The 20,511-nt window shown below is 38.6% G+C and overlaps 2 protein-coding genes across 4 annotated transcripts in view; both read right to left on the reverse strand.

The window, feature by feature from the left end:
* Positions 1-14,827, reverse strand: part of RNF168 (ring finger protein 168) — a 33,913-nt gene extending 19,086 nt beyond the window's left edge. The window contains exons 1-3 of one of the 3 annotated variants that reach the window (XM_081302002.1): positions 14,701-14,732; positions 14,177-14,270; positions 2,884-3,220 (exon numbers count right to left, since the gene is read on the reverse strand). In XM_081302002.1, the coding sequence (XP_081158128.1) occupies positions 2,884-3,184 (301 nt within the window). In that variant the 5' untranslated portion in view covers positions 3,185-3,220; positions 14,177-14,270; positions 14,701-14,732. Of the gene's footprint in view, positions 1-2,883; positions 3,221-3,551; positions 4,085-14,176; positions 14,271-14,700 lie in introns of those variants that run through there. The other 2 variants (XM_081302003.1, XM_081302001.1) reach the window with 2 other exon arrangements.
* SMCO1 (single-pass membrane protein with coiled-coil domains 1) lies at positions 13,338-18,217 on the reverse strand. The gene is made up of 3 exons (XM_081302008.1): positions 18,040-18,217; positions 14,701-14,850; positions 13,338-14,270 (listed from the first exon to the last, which is right to left on the reverse strand). Exons 1-3 carry the CDS (start codon positions 18,087-18,089, stop codon positions 13,829-13,831), a joined length of 642 nt encoding a protein of 213 aa, XP_081158134.1. The 5' UTR covers positions 18,090-18,217; the 3' UTR covers positions 13,338-13,828.
* Between the last annotated feature and the right edge of the window lie 2,294 nt (positions 18,218-20,511).

A 20,511-nucleotide genomic window follows, 5' to 3' on the forward strand; every position in this document is an offset into this window, starting at 1 on the left:
AAAAACAAAACTGGAAACTTTGTACATCACTAATGGGAATATTAAACAATATAGCCACTGTTGAAAACAGTTTGGCAGATCCAGCAATTCCACACTTAGATATATGGTCGGCCTGCTGTAGTCACTGGCTCTGCATTTGTGGATTCAATCAATTCCAGATTTAAAATATTCAGGAAAAAAACTTGTCTGTATTAAACATGTATGAACTTCTTTTTTCTCATCCTTCTCTTAAACAATACAGTATAACAACTATTTACATAGCATTTGGTATTATAAGTAATCCAGAATTGGTTTAAAGTATATGGGAGGACTGGCTCAGTTGGTAGAGTGCTTGCCTACCATGTACAAAGCCCTGGGTTCAATGCGGAGCACCACAAAAACAAATCAAATATATAGGGGGCGCTGGGTTGGAGCTCAGTGGTAGAGTGCTTGCCTAGCATGTGCCAGGCCCTGGACTCAATCCTCAGCACCATATAAAAATAAATGAAACAAAGGTATTGTGTCCAACTATAACTAAAAAATAAATATTTAAAAGCTAAATAAAGTATATGAGAGGATGTGCATGATTATAGGAAAAATACCACACCATTTTATATAAAAAAAAAATTGAGGGGCTGGGGATGTGGCTCAAGCGGTAGTGCGCTCGCCTGGCATGCATGCGGCACAGGTTCAATCCTCAGCACCACATACAAAGATGTTGTGTCTGCCAAGAACTAAAAAATAAATATTAAAAAATTCTCTCTCTCTCTCTTAAAAAACAAAACAAAAATAAATAAAATAAATAAATAAATAAAAATTGAGCATCAATAGGTTTTGGTATCTGAGGGAGAAGAAAACCAATCTTCTGATATCAACAGATGACTATATACACAAAAGAATAAAAACAAGTATTCAAAGAATTACTTGTATATGAATATTCATATCAGCATTATTCATATAATGAAAAGATGTTTCACATAGATATATAACGTAATACAAGATATCCATGGAAGGCCCTCAAATGAAGTACATGCTACAAAGTACAAGAACCTCAGAAACTGGGTGAAACAAGCCAGACACAAAAGATATTGTATAAGGTTATCACAAACCTGAGAGCAGGGTAAACTGGGGGAATTCATTGCTTAATCGTTAGTTTATGGGGGTAATGAAAAAATTGAAGAGCCTGGGTTGTAGTTCAGTGGTGGAGCACATGCCTAGCACATGTGAGGCACTGGGTTCAATCCTCAGTACCACACAAAAATAAATAAATAAAATAAAGGTATTGTGTCCATCTACAACAAAAAAAAGTTAAAAAGTTTGGAAGCAGTGGTGATAACTACCTTGTGAACATAATTAATTGCCATTAAATTGTACATTTAAAAATAGTTAAAATGGGCAATGGGGCTGGGGTTGTAGCTTAGTTGTAGAGCTGGCCTGGCATGTGTGAGGTACTGGGTTCAATTCTCAGCACCACATATAAATAAATAAATAAATAAATGGGCTATGGGGATAGCTCAGTATTACAGTTCCTGCTTAGCATGCACAAGGTCCCCAGCACAAAAAATAAAAGGTTAAAAATTTTTATGTTATATGTTTTTCACAATTAAAATAAATAAATAAATAAATATATAAATACACACACACACACACACACACACACCAAAACCCATTTAAATTGAATGCTTTAGCTGGGCACAGTGAAGCAGGCCTATAATCCCAGCTACTCGGAAGACTGAGACAAGAAGATCTCACAAATTCAAGGCCAGTCTCAGCAACTTAGCAAGGCCTTAAGCAAGCCTGTCTCAAAATAAAAAGGGCTGGGAATGTTGATCATTGGTTAAGTGCCTCCTGGTTCAAGTTCAATACCTAGTACAAAAAAAAAAATAAATAAATAAATTGAACACTTTAAATGGATGAATTATATGTATTTCAATAAAGTAGTTTTTTAAAGATAACTATTGCTTAAAAATGTTTAAAAGGGCAAATTTTGTTAATTTTTTTTTTACCATAAATAAATAAATGGCAGGTATACCAGAGCACAGGCACCATATTCAAAGCCTAGACAGAAAACACTGAAATGAATGATTTATTGCTCACATTAGTAGAAGAAAGATGCTAGAATCAAATGTTTGGTTTGGGGCTCTTTAAGTCCACAGTATGGAGGGTTTTGATTTAAAATGACTGAACTAGATGGGACTAGTAATAGAAAGCTATTTTAGGTGTGCTGTATGCTTTAGAGAACCGAACAGAGACACAATGAATGGAAATGTACAGATTGCTAACAGAGAAAGTAAAAGTATAAGAAATATTAACACAGAAATCAGTCGTTCCTCCTGTGGTTGTTGTATACTACAACCTTTGTTTATCTGTGTATATATGTATGTGCGTGTACACATACATTATGTGTGTATATATGCGATTTTCTTTCTTTCATTTTTAACACAACAGCAATCGAACACAGAGCTTGGGCATTTTAAAAATGGACAAAATCTTGCTTTCGACTTTAATCAACATTTGGGTGCTCACAAAATCAAAACCTTCAAGAACAACTTAGGCAAATACTAGACAGATTTTTTTTTTCTCTCTTCTCTTTTAAAATGGAAAAATGGTGACTCAGTTTTTTGCTGTTGGGTTTTTTTGGGGGGAGAGGGGTGCCGGGGATTGGACTCAGGAGCATTTTAACACTGAGCCACATCCCCAGCCCTATTTTGTATTTTATTTAAAGACAGGGTCTCACTGTGTTGCTTAAACCTCACTTTTGCTGAGGCTGGATTTGAACTCACCATCCTCCTGCCTCAGCCTTCCGAGCCGCTGGGACTCAGGCGTCCGCCACCCCGCCCCGGCATGACTCAGTTTTTAAAAGATTTTGGATTAGCCAATTAACATGCTGGGTTTTTTACTCACCAATTTCCTCCGATCCTTGCCCAGAGAGTCTAAGCTTGCACTCCTTTGGATAGTGTTTTTGAATCGTTTCCCATAGTTCCATATTGATGAGAGAATTTTTACGGGTATGATACCGAGTCCACGAAGAGACCCGGCGGCGACAGAAGGGACAGCACAAATTTGCCTTTTCGACAGTCGACTGGAAGCACGGATTACAGAGCGTGTGGTTACATGGGAGGGTTACGGGCTCGATTAGGATTTCCACACAGATCTGGCACTGGCATTCCGACAAGGAAGGGATGGCGTCCTTGGGTAGAGCCATTTTAATATGCTAATGAGGCCTACTCAACATCAACACCTGAAGGAAAAAGAATCGTCTTTTCAGCGAACGACAGAGAAAGCAAATAAACAGTAATGTGTTTAATACTATGTCCTGCAGCGAACCACCATTCGACAGTAGGAGCTTCAAACAGGGCTTGAAGCAAAGAGACGCTGTACAGGTCAGGTAACCACCAAAAAGACCTTGCAAGGCGGTGACTCTCTTCTTAAGACAAACGTCCAAGAAAACAAATAAAGGTTTTAGTAGGAAGAGCAAGGCTCCTAGGGAGGAGCACCACCGCTGCGGCAGGCTAGACACGGGGATCCGACGCAGCGGAGAGTCCGCGCCAAGTGCCCCTCCTCCCCCTTACCAGGTCAGGAGGCTCCCGGTGGCTCCGGGGCTGGCTCCGGGCCACCGCTGAGAGAATGCCGCTTCCGCCCGGACACCGGGCTCCGATCGCAGGACTTCCGTTTTACCGTTGCTGCGGGTGCTGCCCGCGAGCCACCGCGATCCAGCTTTAGGCGGCCCAGCGCAGTGTCCTATTGCCCACGGACTGACACGCCCCTCACAGCTCTTCTGTCAGCCACAAACCCTATTCGCTGCAGAGCTCCGGAACAACCAGACAAGAGCTAGTGACGTCACAACTGCCCGCCAAAACGCCCTTCCTATTCCGACAACCGACCTAGGGCAGAGCCTCTAATGTTCGGCTGGGCGGGACTTCCGGGACCTGCGCACACCGCCCAGGCGGTTCCGCCCCCGTCTCTTCCCGCGATCTCAGTTCCTAGGGTCTAGTTGGGTATTTCCTGCCTTTCCTTGAAAGGCGGCCTCAGAGGCTGCAGAAACCTTTTTTTTTGGTACCAGGGATTGAACCCACGAAGGCTTAACTACTAAGCCACATCACTCCCCTCAGCCCTTTTTTTATGTTTTATTTGAAGACAAAAGAGTCTGGCTGAGTTGCTTAGGGTCTCCCTAAGTTGCTAATGCTGGCAACTTGATCCTCTTGCTTCAGCCTGCCAAATCACTGAGATTACAGGTAGAAAAGGGAAACCTCTAAGACTGGAACAATAATTTTTCTAATTTTTCCCTCAGTAATCTTCAAATTACCTTTTTCTATTAAGGTCTTAGTGTCAAAAGAAAATTTCGACAAATTCAGCTTAGAGATCTTAGTTGACTTTCTTTCCTCTCCCCCAACCACCATCCCCATACCAGGGATTGAACTCGGGCACTTGACCACGGAAGCACATCCCAGCCCTATTTTGTTTTATTTAGAGACAGGTTCTCAGTTGTTTAGCGCCTCACCCTTTCTGAGGCTGGCTTTGAACTCGTGATTCTCTTGTTTCAGCCCACCTAAAGGCTGGGATTCCAGGCCTGTGCCACCATGTTGGCTCTTAAATTACCTTTTATTTTCGGTTTTATTATTGGGTTCCCATGAGCTGGGCAAAGATTGGCTTTATAGGCAGAAAAGGGATGAAGAAAGTAGAAACAACAACAACAAAAAAAAGACTGATGGTTGGTTTCAAAATTTCTTTTCTTGTAAAGCTGAAACAGGATTTCCTTATCTTACTGGATAAAACTGGCCTATTTGGGGATTTGGCTATCATTTCTCTCTCTCTCTCTCTCTCTCTCTCTCTCTCTCTCTCTCTCTTTCAGTTTTGGTGATAAACCCAGGGCCTTTTACATGCTAGGCCAATACTCTACCACTAAGCTACATTCACAGTCTCATCTCACCTGATTTATTTTGGAAGGTTAGTTTTGATTACGTGGCCTGGAAATTTGGCATGAGTAAATCCATTTCGGTTTGGTCTGTTAGGCATAGTATAAGAACTCAGTCCAAAGGCCTTCTATTTATTAAACATTAGGAAAGCATCCCTAAGAAAGTTGTTACCAGAGGTTCACTTATCTGAGAAGTTTATGGTCAAAGTAACTGTAGACCTGAGACAACTTGACAGGCACTTATACTTCCTTCTATAGACCAGCCCCTTTAAGTCTGCTGCCTAGAGATAGATTGTTTTAGGATTGCCTTCCTTTCTAAAACCTTGAGGACTGCAAGCTTTGAAAAACCAGCTTCTATCTCAGAGCAAAGCCTGTCCAAGGAAGGGACATGGCCTTTGTCCTTGGAAAGACCCACAGAGCACTCCTAGGCACATTTCCACCCTGCTAAATTGTTTATCTACAAATAACAGGAGAGATCTGCTGGGCCAGGTGTCCTTGACTCAGGCTAGGTGGGGATCCATAGCAATCCCCTAGCAGCCACGAATCAGCATGAGACAGGGAAATACCTGGGATGCCAGTTTATGGTGTTGGGAAACCATATAGTTCAGCACCCCTCTTGGCTTAAACCAATCAGTTCAAATGAATGCCCCTCTTGTACTAACCAATCACCCCTACCCAACTTGTTCCCGCCAGTAAATGTGCTAATCATGTTTTAGAGTTGTTGTTTGATTTTCCCGTGGTGAGTGATGATTTGCTAAGAGATGCTATGATGTATGTGGGAGTCCCTGCCTTCTCCAAAGAATGTACAAAACCGCTGGAAACCCTGGGCTCCGGCCTCTCAGCGTCACCAGTTGCTGTGTGTGCGCCCACGGAGGATCGCAATAAACACCTCTTTGCTGTTTACATCGATCTTGGTCTCTGGTAGTCTTTGGGGGTCCCGAATTCGAGCATAACACATTGATTACCTAAGATATTGAGTACATTGTTCAAAATATTGTTCTGTAACCTAAGTCAATCATGATTAAGGTTTTACGTTTTCACCTCAATCACTAGGTGCTAGGTAATGCAACTAGACTACATGACTCCTGACCTATTGTTCACTTCTAACTTTAAAGCATACCTATAATTATTTCATTAACCTTTAACTTTAAAGCATACTTATGATTATTGGTAAGCTTTCTTACTTCTAAACTAAAATCCCAGTAAAATACACTTAAAGTAATGAAATTCTATTATTTAAAAGCCTACTACTCTGAAGTGCCTCTAAAATATATCTGTTAATTTTACATTATTCTATTTTAATTTCCAAGGTAATTTCCTTTTTTTCCATATGACCTATTCAACTGCTTTCTTAAAGAACTTCCTTGATCCTTGTTCAAAGCACATCAATTCTTAGGTCTTTGTAATCTTTTAACTAAAGGGCAGACTCTGCAGCTCAATCCATTTGTCATTTATATTAACTATGTGTTTTCCATTTTCATCATAAGTTTCTGTGTAAGGCAAAGGAGGGTCTATTGGTTGGGGAGTGTATTTTTATTAGCCTCTTGTCCTTGGGGGGATACCATAAGCTACATATGGTGGTCCTTGTACTGTTGGTACAGCAATTGTTTTTCTGTAGCTAGGCTGTTGTACAGGTTGTGGCTTTAGGATGGGGTTGAGGGGACTAGTTATCCATGGAATAAATATTTGGAATTGTTATAAATAAATAATAAATAAATAATATGGAATTGCTATCCATGGAATAAATATTTCTTGTTGTTTAAGCTTGAGGAATAACACCATTGTTTGTATCCTGAGAGACACTGAAATGCGCCTCATGGCATGTCTCAATTGTATCCTTAGTCTCATTCTGGGAATTTTCCTGCAATCTCAGGCAATACGTACTTTTATTATTGATTGAGTATGCCCTGTTATCCATATCATGAATATCATCAACAAAACACTTAACATTCCTAATGGTTCCAGATTCCAGATGGTGCGGCCTTGCCTTGCCGCAGCGTCCCCCATGCTATTACCCTGTCAGACAGCAGGTGCAGGAATGCCTTCACCACTCCTGTAATCCCATAGACTTGGGAAGCTGAGGCAGGAGGATTACAAGTTCAAGGCCAACCTTAGCAATTTAATGAGGCCCTAAGCAATTTAGCAAGACCCTGTCTCAAAAAAATAAAAAGAGCTAGAGATATAGCTCAGTGGTAAAATGCTCTGTGGGTTCAATCCTCAATACCAAAAAGGAAAAAAAAAGTGTACACCACTTTATTGTTCGGTTTTCATATAGAGCAAAGCTCTAGAAAGGAGGTTAACAAGAATATAATTTTACATTTTATGCATTTCAGCATTAACTTTGTGGGTTTTTTTTTTTTTGTGTGTGTGTGTGTGGTGATAGTGGCATTAGGGATTGAACCCAGGGTCTTGCATGTGCTAAGCCTGCACTCTGCCACAGAACTACATACACAGGCCATTAACTTTTTGAACCACAACTGATTCTACAGAATTGGTTTCAATGAAAAACAAAATGAAACAGAATTTGGCTAGGAAAATGATGGGAAATTCATAAAGAATGTGATCCCCCTCCCCCAGAGTACTTAAAAGCCAGACCTGAGGTTTGGTTTTGTTAAGCAAATAATAAATAAGAGTGTATAAACAAGGTCATAGGAAGAGAAAAGGAAATCACTGTGCATGAAACAGTCTTTAAGTCCATTTGGATTTGCTGAGGGCATTCAGGTTGGGTAAAGGAATGGTTTTCATGGCCTGGGGTCGTGGCTTAGTGGTAGAGCGTTTGCCTAGTGTGCGTGAGGCCCTGGGTTCGATCCTCAAAACCACATAAGAATAAATAAATAAAGGTTAGGGCTGGGGTTATAGCCAAGTGGCAGAGTGCTTGCCTAGCATGTGTAAGGCACTGGGTTAGAGCCTCAGCACCACATATAAATAAATTAAATAAGGGTATTGTGTCCATCTACAACTGAAATTTTAAAAATATAAATAAATAAAGGTAAAAAAAAAAGGAATGGTTTCCAGGTGGAGCCTAAACAAGGAGTTGTGGGTTCTTGGTAGAGAACTTTGGGAACTTGTGGTCCAATAATAGCATAGGACTAAGTGATTTTATATATAGGAAGCTCATGTGTTAACTGTTACTAGTAATGTTATTTGCTGTTATAAAGAGAGAGTCACATATGAAGAATTCCTGAAGCATACTATTTTACTGTGAAAAGAGAGATGGGAAACAGACTTGGGCATATATTCCAAGGCAGTAGGTTCATCCCATGTGCCAACTGACCAGTTGGCAGTGGATGCCTGGAACATGTGTAAAGTACAATTCCAAGGAATATCTGGCTGAGTAAGACAGCATACTATATAATGGATTAGTGATGTCTATTGTGGGTGGTGAAGGGAGTCATCAGCATGCATGCTATATATTTGCCTTCTTTATACTGAAGCTTCATTCCAGTCAGTTGCTTTAGGTACCTGTTAATAAAAGGCGAGGTCTAACTTTGTCCAGTTGTGTCAGTCCTTACTTGCTCCATGTTCTGGGGTTTTTTTAAATATTTTTTTTAGTTGTAGATGGTCACAATACCTTTATTTTATTTATTTATTATTATGTGGTGTTGAGGATCAAACCCAATGTCTCACGTATGTGAGGCAATCACTCACCACTCACTTGCTCCATGTTTTACTCCCAGCACATAGTTGAGACGTATTTTTGTATGACATAGAGTCACATCCCCAGCCTTTTTATTTTTTATTTTGAAACAAGGTCTCCATAAATTGCTTAGGGTCTTGCTAAATTGCTGAGGCTGGCCTCAACCTCTGGGTTACTGGAATTACAGGCATGCATCTTCATGCCCATCTTCCTCCTGTGACTTCTGAACAATGAAGAGTTGGCTTCTTTTTTAAAATTTTTTTTTATTTTATTTGTTTTGTGGAGTTGGCTTCTAATAGCTGCTAGGAGGGCATGGATAATGCATATTGAAGTGAAGGATATCACTCCCCATGGAGGAACTTTGGGCAATTGAAAACAGTTTAGACTGAGTGAGTACAACAGACAAATTTGCTTTCCTTCTTCCTTCCAAGGCCTGATTTTCCCAAACAGTATGTGGGTACAGAAAGACAGAGCGATAGATGTACCTGTTGAACAACCTGCTATGTCTTTCATGGCTCATCTTCAAGGTATATTACTTCATATCCTTTTCTACACTACTTTCTTTCAGCATGCCTCCTCACTCTGACCACCTGAATTTGTACCTTCCAAATAAAGTGTCAGTACTTAATCCTCACCTTGTAAACAGGGTCCACATTTTTAAATATTTCTATTACAACACCTAGCACATGGCATTTGGTATTCATAACCATTATAAATAAATATTATTTATACAAATATTTCACTATATGGATGATGTATTATTAGCACACAAAGCTAAAAACACATTGCTAGAATGTTATGCCACACTTACAAACTTATTGAAAAATTATAATCTAGAGATAGCAATAGATAAAGTACAATTAAATCTTCCAATTAATTATTTAGGAGTTCTATTATCCTCAACCATGGTCCGTCCACCAAAAATTCAAATACGAGTAGATCAACTCAAATCACTTAATGACTTTCAAAAGTTATTAGGAGACATAAATTGGATAAGGCCTTATCTAGGTATTCCAACAGGAGAATTAGGACCTTTATTTGACATCTTAAAAGGTCCATCAGATCCAAATTCACCCCGAATGTTAATGCCTGAAGCAAGAAAGGCATTAAAAATCATTGAAACATATATGGAAAATATGCATTTGGATAGAATTGATATAAGTTTGCCTTTATTATTTATTGTACTACCAACAAAAAATATTCCTACAGGAGTATTTTGGCAAGAAGGTCCATTATTATGGATACATTTATCTAATTCTCCTAACACTATTCTTACTAGGTATCCTGAGGCTGTAGGACAATTAATACTCAAAGGAATAAAAACAGCAAAGGGAGTATTTGGAATTTCTCCCAATAAAATTATTACTCCATATACTATGAATCAAATTGATGAATTAGCTAATGAGTTAAATACTTGGGCAATAATCATGTGCAAATATAATGTTTCATTTGATAACCACTTACCATCTAATCCTTTATTGTCTTTTTGGTCATTGCATCCTGTAATTTTTCCAAAAATGACAAGAAAAACACCTATCATGAATGCTCCAAATATATTCACTGATGGGTCAAATAATGGTACAGCAGCAATAGTTACACCTGATCAAACTTTTACATTTTTAGTACCCAAACAATCAGCTCAAAAGGTAGAGTATTTTTTTTAATGCAGTATTACAAGCTTTTGTGATATTTAAAGATTCTGTATTTAATTTATTTTCTGATAGTCAGTATATAGTTAATGCTATAGTATCCCTTGAAGATGCTGGTAGGATTTCCCCTTCTTCTACTGTTTTCTCTTTGTTTTCCGCTATACAAAGTCTAATCTGGGACAGAAAAGATCCATTCTTTATAGGACATATCAGGGCACATACAGGATTGCCTGGAGCCCTTAGTTTGGGCAATGATTTAGCAGATAAAACTACACATGACATACATATTTTCTCTACACTAGAAGAAGCTATAAATTTTCATAAAAGGTTCCATGTCAATGCTAATACTTTACAAAAGCATTTTAAAATAACTAAGGAACAAGCTAGACAAATAATAAAACAATGTCAAAATTGTGTGACCTTTTTACCACAAGTTAATCTTGGAGTCAATCCTAGAGGATTGATACCTAACCATATTTGGCAGATGGACGTCACACACTTGCCAGAATTTGGAAAATTAAAATATTTGCATGTTACAGTTGATACTTCTTCCAGATTTTTGATGGGCTCCCTTCATGCCGGAGAAAAAACTAAAGATGTTATAGCTCATTGCTTACAAAATTTTGCCACTGTGGGCATTCCAAAACAGTTAAAAACAGATAATGCCCCTGGTTATACTTCTACCTCTTTTAAACAATTTTGCTCGTCATTTGGCATTACTCATATAACAGGAATCCCATACAATCCACAGGGACAAGGCATAGTTGAAAGAGCTCATCAAACTATTAAAATGTACTTATTAAAGCAAAAAGACGGAATTGGGAAGGGGTATATATTCCCCAAAGATAAACTTAAAATAACCCTTTTTACTCTAAACTTTTTAAATTTGGATTCATCAGGACTTAGTGCTGCAGAAAGGCATATGTGTCCAAAAAATGTACATAAGCCCAAGGTACTTTGGAAAGATATTCTAACAGGACAATGGAAAGGTCCTGACCCAGTAATTGTCTGGAGTCGGGGGTCTGTTTGTGCGTTTCCACAGGAAGAACAGCAGCCGATTTGGATTCCGGAGAGATTAACTAAAGTCCTGACCCAGTGATTGTCTGGAGTCGGGGGCCTGTTTTTGTATTTCCACAGGGAGAACAGCAGCCGATTTGGATTCCAGAGAGATTAACTAAAGCGATTTCTACAGACCAAAAAGAAGATGATTTGGCTCAAATCCATAACAGCTGATTTCCAAAACTCCAATTTGGCTATCCTTACATCTGCGACAGAACCAGGATGCTTTTTTCAATATCTATTTTATTATTGCCCTTTCCCATATCATGAAGTTCTATTTTGTTTTTTGAGCTCATACAGACCTAGGTTAATGTTTTGCTGATCAGTTCTATTGTTTTTTTTTTTTTTGACTATAGAGTTTTTAAACATTGCAATGGAGATTTCACCTGTAAAAAGTTATAAGGCCTTTACTATTATGTTATGTGTTATATGTATTATATTATGTGTGCACACTTGTGTTTTGTGTTATATGTTTGAATGTATGTATGTCCATATATCATATATGATGAGCACTCATGAAAAAATGGATCCAAATATTTTTTTTATTCACGTGATTTAAATGGTTTAATTTAAATTGGGTAAATAACTATTAAGAATTGTTTTAATATGTAAACAAAAAAGGAGGTTAACAGATCTGTTTGTTTACTTTCACCTTTCCTTTTCATTATATTTAATAATTCTCACCTTACCTTTTCATTATATTTAATAATTCTCTTCAAGATAATGTAAATTGTTAAGAAAATTGTTTTCTTTTAGTGTCTTCTGGAATGTTACACAATTTTTTCTTTAGCCATTATTGCCAGAATTCCTATCTTCATCCCAGTGCCGGTGAAGACAATGTAAATTGTTAAGAAAATTGTTTTCTTTTAGTGCCTTCTGGAATGTTACATAATTTTTTCTTTAGCCATTATTGCCAGAATTCCTATCTTCATCCCAGTGCCAGTGAAGACAAAGATAAAACTAATCTACAGCTTCTGCAATAGCCATCACTGAGCTGCTTGCAGAACTTGCCTAGACTTGCCTAGACTATGCATTGTGAACTATCTGTTGGTGCAGGGACTTGTGGTAGTGTTGGGGTATTTTTGCTGATGATGTCATTGGTGGTACAATTTTTCCAACAAGAGCCATCAGTTGGCTTGGTGTATCTTCCTCCCTTCTGCTTGTCATGACAAAGACCTCTCCACAGGTGTGGCTGTATACTGGACCGGTAGTCAATGACGGGTAAGATCCAATTACAATGGTACCAACCTAAGACAGGAGGCTGACGCCCTGAGGTCAGCTCATCCGAAGACGGGTAAGGACCATATGTAGTATTGGACAACCTAAGGCAGGCACGGTCCCCAAGCCACATGCTTGTTGTTTAAACAGAGAGGGGGAGATGTTGAGAGCCACAGCCAAAGGGGCCCCAGCAAACTTCCAGCTGCCGGCTGATGATTGGCTCACAGCGGCCCCAGCAACATCTAGCTGATTGGCTCCTCTGCGGTGATGTTCATTGGGCTGTTTCCCTGCCCTTCAGACTGCCAGCTGATGATTGGCTCACAGCGGCCCCAGCAACATCTAGCTGATTGGCTCCTCTGCGGTGATGTTCATTGGGCTGTTTCCCTGCCCTTCAGACTGCCAGCTGATGATTGGCTCACAGCGGCCCCAGCAACATCTAGCTGATTGGCTCCTCTGCGGTGATGTTCATTGGGCTGTTTCCCTGCCCTTCAGACTGCCAGCTGATGATTGGCTCACAGTGGCCCCAGCAACATCTAGCTGATTGGCTCCTCCACGGAGCTGCTCATTGGGGGACTTCTTTGGCTCCGCCCACACGACCCAGCCAATCAGCCTCAAGAGCAGGAGGATTGTGGGAGGTGGTGAGGTTTGTGTGGGTGTGAGAGGCTTGTGGGAAGCCGGTGGTGGCAGTTGGGCTCTGAGGGTTTTTCCTGAGGAGCTGTTTTGTTTGGCGTTTGTAGTTCTAAAAATAAAGTTAGTTTCTTTTGACAAGTGGCTCCTGAATTGTGCCCAGCCAGACTGCGGCAATCAGTTAATTCTCTTTTTAGTATAAATAACTATGATACTATACTAGAGAACACATATATGCCAGCATCTCATGATATAGATTTTAGGTGTTTTATTTTTATTCACCTTTTAATAAGTAGTACATTCACATAATTCAAAATTTAAAATGTCCAAAAGGGATTAACAGTGAAATGACTTCCTCATATCTTTGACCTCTAAGGTCTTAATTTCTTTCCTCAACAACTAATATAATTTCTTATGTATCTCTGCAGAATTTTATGAATCTCTGCAGAATTTTATAGCTAAGCCAATATTATATGTTATATAATATTTTTCCACTTAACAATAAATATATAATTAACAACAACAACAATACATTATGGTGATAACTCCCTATCATTAAACAAAGAGTTTCTTCATTCTTTTATAGAGCTAAATAGAAAATATTCATTGTATCACTTACAAATTCTTTAATTCTGCTTTTACTTTTTGCCATAACAATAAATCTGCAGTAAATAAATTACACATACATTTTACTATTTTCAAGATAAATTACTACAAATGACATCAGGATCGTAGGGCAGAAGGTTAGTTTTTGACTGATATCAACTCTTTTAGGGGTGACTTTTGCTCTTCAGGAATCCTCTCTGCTTTCCCTTTCTCAATGACCTGAACAGCCCTCAGCAAACCATCCTGCAGAGCCTGGTTCTTTACCATGTTAGTGATCATGAATGTGATATCCCTGATGTACATCTGTCGTACTTTAGCAGCATAATGATCTGCCTTGTGACCATGTGCAATAAAGAAAGTACAAATTGCTGTGATATCTCCTTCTTGCAGCCCACATTCTTCTAGAACAGACTCCCACACAACTCTAATGCGCTTGTTCTTAACTTTTCGTTTAAGGACAGAGGCTAAGGTGGGAAGACCTCTTACCAGGTCTGGTAGTTTCTCAAGTACACGTGTGTGCAAGCTGATAAGTACTTCAATGACGTAGCTGTATAAAATATTCAATTCAATTGAAGTGAACCTATGAAAAAACATGGGGAACTTCTTATGCAACAGAACACTATTAACAGACATAAAAATGCATTTGATCATTACAGATCCAGTAGAAGTTATTGTATTTTAGAAAATACTTACTTTAGAACTAGACCCTGCACTAACCTAGATAGCTATGTTCTCAGGCTACCCTACTGTATGTTCTTCAGTGACAAGGGAGTTTTATTATCCATCTCTGTGCTAGTGAGACTTTGGCAAGTAACAGGCACTGTGATGACATGTGTACCACAGGGCCTAGCATATAATACAAGTGCTAAAATTGATTTTTTTTCAATGAATAAACACAAGAAAATGTAATTTCTTCATAATCCATAGTTGGACCATACTAAATTCAGTTTTTAAATAACAACTAAAAGCTTTTACCATAAAATTCCTCTGATTTTTCTATCAATACTCACTTCAGTGCCAAAACTGCTGTCCACATTTCATCTTGAGCTGCTTGGCTTGCCAAAGTCTTGCTATGATGTTCAAATTTCTGTGTCAGATTGTCTTTGGTATTGTCCAGTTCTTTGAACTGTGCTTCTAAAGCTTGGAGTTTGTGGTCTACTCTATAGGATAAAAGAATCAGAGTTAGTTTAGGTCAGAGGAAAAAACTAAGGTATTTCTTTAACCTAAGGTTCTAATGCATTATGTACAACCACCGTGAAATTTGGTGTGTGTGTGTGCATGTGTGTGTGTTGCTATGTATCAAACCCATAGCCTTGTGTGAGCTAGGCAAGGAGATATCTACCACAGAGCTATACCTCCAACCCCTGGGTAAATATTTAAATTTAAAATTATGAACACATGGTACTGGGAAATTAAATTGATCAAATTATTTTATGTACATGTATGAATGTATAAAAGGAAGCCTACTATATGTATAATTATAATGTATCAATAAAAAATGTTAAATAAATAAATAAAATCATGAACAGATGTTTCCATTTGCCATTCCCTCTAGCATTCATATTTGTTCTTTCCTTACTTCACACTTTTTAATTATCTAATTACTTGAATTATCTGTCATGTCTTATCTTTATATTTTATACTTTGAGTATTTTATACAAGCATGACTTCAATTCTCACAACCATAAGAATTAAAACAGTCATTTTTACTATTTTATAGATAAAGAAATTGAGTCTTAGAAAGATTGAGATTTAATGTCATGTAACTAGCTAATACTGGGACCACTGTATAATTATATGGCTTTCTCTACCCTATCATGACTGTACAAATCCTTCTGTCCTTCAAGGTTCAAATTTCACCACCTTCTTGTTTTTGACTATTTTTTAAAATATTTTTGTTGGTTGTTGATGGACCTTTATTTTATTAACTTATTTATATGTGGTGCTGAGATCAAACCCAGTGCTTTACATCGTGCTGGGCAAGCACTCTACCTTTGAGCCACAACCCCAGCCCCTCCACCACCTTCTTGATTTCCTCTGGACCTGGAGATCTTCTTACCTCCTGCTTCTCTCTTATAGGAATGATCTCCATTACCTATCCCTCTTTACCCCTACTTCATTTTTAGAGTTAGCTTTTCATAAACTAAGTTCTTAGAGGAAGAAAATCAGAGACCATTTCTTAGATATCTTTATGCCTGTCCTCCAATACCTAAAAGAGGTCTTACCTAGAAGTAATAAAATATTTCTATGTTACGTGATTGACATTTGTGATGTGAATGAGAGGCTGACCCTTGTAACCCAACATGGGGATCTGAGTAGCTTTGAATAGCCCTGATCACCAGAGGGCACTATGGCAGCAGAATTATATCTAACTGAACCACACACACACACACAAAAAAAAAAAAAAAAAAATTGGAGAAACAAACTCACTTTCCTGAAGCCACCCACTTGTCTTTCATGAAATAAATGACGCATAAGAATACAAGTTATTTCCCCAGTGACCTGAATACCTTTGTGGTTGCTCTATCCTTGATGATCTTCTTTTGATCCTTAGCTTCTCCAAAGGCTAATTCAGCTTCAGGTACCACCTTGCTCCTAGGCTCTAGACCTGTATTTTCATCTGTTTTGCACATTTCTACCTGGAAATGTCAAACTCAACGGTCCTGAGCTGAATCTACTAACACCCCTTCCATCTTCAGAAATTATTATGGAGGGATTTTCTCACTGCTTCAGATTCTATTAACACAGATAAGATGGAATATGAAATGTGCATTTCATAGGTATACAAACCTGCATAATCTAATAGGGCAACAGTCTCTGTCTACAAGTAAAAAACCATGTCGCCTGGCACACTGTTTGTATTAACTTTTAGATCTTTGAGACTATATTGCTATATAGCTCATCTCTAGCTTAAACTCTAGGAATAAATTCTAGCTTGTAAATCTGTATATAAGTTTATAATTGCAGCATTTTTTTTAATCCTCCCGCCAAAAAAGACATTCCTGGACCATTCTAAATAATTATTAAACAACATGCAAACCTGAGTGCAGTCTGCTTTTACACTACAGTTCCCTAGCTCTGTTAATGACCTTACCAATTTATCCAATTACTTGAACTAAAAATCTCAGAATAATTCTCAACCCTGTTTTCTCTCATCCTCCAATTAATGTCTCTTTAATCTATCCTCTCCTCTGCATCCCAAGATCTAAGCCAGCTCATCCTCTGTAACCAAGAAACTTGCTTCCATGTCCAATCCATCCTCCAGACATAGTTTTTAAAATACAATCTGATTGGGCTGGGGTTGTGGCTCAGTAGTAGAGCACTTGCCTAGCATGTGTGAGGCTCTGGGTTCAATCCTCAGCATCAAATAAAAATAAGTAAATAAAGTCATTGTGTTCATCTACAACTAAAGAAAAGTATATATTTAAAAATACAGTCTTATTATGTAACCCAACAGATGATATACCTTTTATGCCACCCTGATTTGCCCAATAACTTTAGATCCCAAATGGCATCTCCTCAGCAGGAAACATGAAGCCCATTCCCCTTTCCTTCATCTTCTGCCTGTCCTCTTACACATTTTAGTCACTAATATGTAATTCCAAACTTACATATGGCTTTCATGTACTGTTTCCTCAGTCTAGATTCCTTCCCACATTTTCATTTCTCATAAACTTCACTCTCATTGCTCAAATGTTCCTATAGAAAGAGTCCTTTTCCTAATGTCAAAGGCAAAATTGAGTTTTCTGCCCTTGTATTCCATTAACTCTTTAGAAACCACCATTAGCTGTGCTGTATGCTCCTTGAGGGCAGAAACCACATTTTACACTTTTTTTTTAAAGCAAAAAGCTTTTATTGAAGGCTGACCAACAAGGAAACAGGAGACATGCTCAAGTCTCTCAGTTTGGATTATTGTAAATTTAGCATTTAGTATATATATGAGTTGAATGGCATTACAGCAGATTTTTACATTTTGGGAGTTGGTACCAGGATTGAACTCTGGGGCATTTGACTACTGAGTCACATCCCCAGCCTTTTTTCAAAATATATTATTTAGAGACAGGGTCTCACTGGGTTACTTAGCACCTCGCTTTTTGCTGAGGCTGGTTTTGAACCCACAATCTTTCCTGCCTCAGCCTCCAAAACTGCTGGGATTACAGGCATGTGCCACTGCACACAGCTTAATTTACATGCTTTTTTTTGAACTTGGAAGACTTAAACCATTTTAACAGAAAATTCTAATTAGAATGTCTGTAGTTCTTTTCTTATTTCTACTCTTTATTCTTTGCTTCCCCATCTTCCCAGAATTTCAGACACATGCTTATTGCCCCCGGGGACCCCTTAACAACCTTTTCATTGCCTCCTTCAAGGATACCAAGGTTGTGGTTTCATTGTTCATCTTCTTAAGGCAAAATAAAAAGAAACAAAATAAAGCAAAACAAAACCCAAAAGATGTTTGAATCCAGGGTTTTCTGCCTCCTTTTTCACTCAGCAACAGGCAGCAGCAATGTGAGCATTCAATCTAAATTCTGCCTAAAGGTCACTGAGTACAAGAGCTTTTAATAGCTTGTTCCAAATATAGTTTCAAAGAACTGATCTTGTGGACACAGGTGTCCTAGAATGCACTATAACATTTGCCTTTGAAAACTGACCCATAGAGTATCAACATAGACCCACAAACTTATACAATTATAATTACAATTTTAATTATAACTCTCTCTCTCTCTCTCTCTCTATATATATATATATATATATATACATATATATATATATGTATATATATATATATATATATATATTCACATAAAATTAAATATATATGCTAGTATTAAATTTGATGGAAATGTTACCCATATTTTAACAGCTTCCCATTTTTATGGAACTTACAAACCAAATAAGTTTAAAAAGTACCCCACATCTTTTATGACGATTATGATTTTTAAAGGTAAAAATCTACCATTAGAAACTATAGGTATTTATTGAGATTTTCTAGTATTAGACTAGGAATTGATTACCAAAAAAAAAAAAAAAAAAAACAGGATTGGGTACATAAAACAGGATTCCTACTGGGCAAGTTGGTTTGTACCTGTAGTCCCAGCTACTCTTAAAGGCTGGGGTAGGAGAATCATTGTGTAAAGGTAAAATTTCTAAGCTGATTCTAAGCTGCAAAAGTCTGAGTTAAAGTGTAAAAGACTAGGGCATTGTAAAGCTTCTAGATTACAAGGCCTGGCCTAAAAGGTAAAATCTATTGTTACAATTCCTCTGCTATCCCCGGAACCTGTAATCTCTGTAAAGTTGTTAGGACAATGCGGGAACTGCCCAGTAAATATCTCCGTTGATTCCCTGGTTGTTTAATAGCTAAGGGCTCCAGGTAGCATGGCACGTAAGCATATAGGCCCCAGAACCAATCAGTTTAAATGTGTACCCCGTTTAGAAGTGACCAATCACCCCTGCCCAAACTGTTCCTGCCAATGAATGGACTAATCATGTATCAGAAATGTTGTTCAATTTCCCCGCGCCTCATGATGATTTGTTCTGATGTATGCAAAGCCCACCGCCCTCTCCAAAAAGTGTACTTAAGCTCTGCTTGACCTCTGCTCTGGGCTCTGGGCTGCTCTCCCTTCTTGAGTGAGCACGGAGCCCCAGCGCGCTGGAACGGATCCCTAATAAATCCCCCTTGCCATTGCATGAAGCTAGTCTCGAGTGGTCTCTTTCTCCGACGCTTCACTGGACCCTTACAATTGGAGTTCTGGAGTTCAATGCTTGTGTTACTGCTGTTGAAGAATAATACCAAAGAAGCATGCCGAGGCAAGGTCAGAGTAGAAATTAGAAGTTTATTAAAGGACAGCAGAAAAGACTTCTCTTGGAGGAAGAAGGGGACCCAAGAGGTGGAATCCGTGGAAGTGCGGTTGTCTCCCTTTTTATAGTTTTGGGGATGGAATGTAGGTTGGAAGGCCCGAGGGGTGGGACACTTCTCTGTGATGGGCTATCTTTAAGTTTGCTGGGGGCTGTTCATTAACACTTCTTTGAGGTGGACTTTGGCCTAGGGCCTTTTCGGACCTCATTAACATTCCATGAGTTGTCCTGTGATTCCCGGAATCATTCTCAGCATGGTCTCCATTTTAGATTTCACTCGGTATTAGACCTGATTTACCTAACTACACTGACTACATAACTTTAAATCTGGCCTCAGTTTTATAGCACAAAAAGTTGCAAAGTAGGGTGTCTTGTGAACTTACAGTTAACAGGATTTTTGACAAGCATAATACAAAGGCAGATAATAGGTTAATGATCTACATGGCTTAATATTTCAAGGTAGGGAATAAATTTAGATCCCAACATTAGAATTTATGAGGCGCCGCTGAGGTTTCAGAGAGGGTTGTAATCTGGTCAGGGAAAGCCAGGCATGGGTGAGTTCAAGGAATGGGCAGGTATTCCAAGCAAGTTTAGATATTGCAGTAATTTATAGTAAAACAGAAATTAACTTTTCATGACTTTGTGACTAGATGGCTCCCAATCTTAAGATGGAATTAGGTTGGGTTCATTAAAATGTTATGTGCTGGGAAGGTACAAACCATAACTTTGAAGATGAGACAGTAGGACATTGAAATTTTTGATCAAAATAGGGAAATGCTTATGTTACCGCTGTTGACCGGTGACGAGTCCTTGCTTCCCTGATGTTGAAGAATAACACCAAAGAAGCATGCTGAGGCAAGGTCAGAGTAGAAATTAGAAGTTTATTAAAGGACAGCAGAAAAGACTTCTCCCGGAGGAAGAAGGGGACCCAAGAGGTGGAATCCGTGGAAGTGCGGTTGTTTCCC

Source organism: Spermophilus citellus (assembly GCF_964194105.1).
Source record: "Spermophilus citellus genome assembly, chromosome: 7".
NCBI lineage: Eukaryota > Metazoa > Chordata > Mammalia > Rodentia > Sciuridae > Spermophilus > Spermophilus citellus.

Coding starts and splice junctions, on each gene's coding strand:
- SMCO1 (XM_081302008.1), bottom strand. CDS start 18,089: ATGAACAATGAAACCACAACCTTGGTATCCTTGAAGGAGGCAATGAAA. Junction 14,851..18,039: donor TTGAAGGAGGCAATGAAAAG/GTTGTTAAGGGG, acceptor TTTATCCTATAG/AGTAGACCACAAACTCCAAG. Junction 14,271..14,700: donor ACAGCAGTTTTGGCACTGAA/GTGAGTATTGAT, acceptor GTTTTTTCATAG/GTTCACTTCAATTGAATTGA.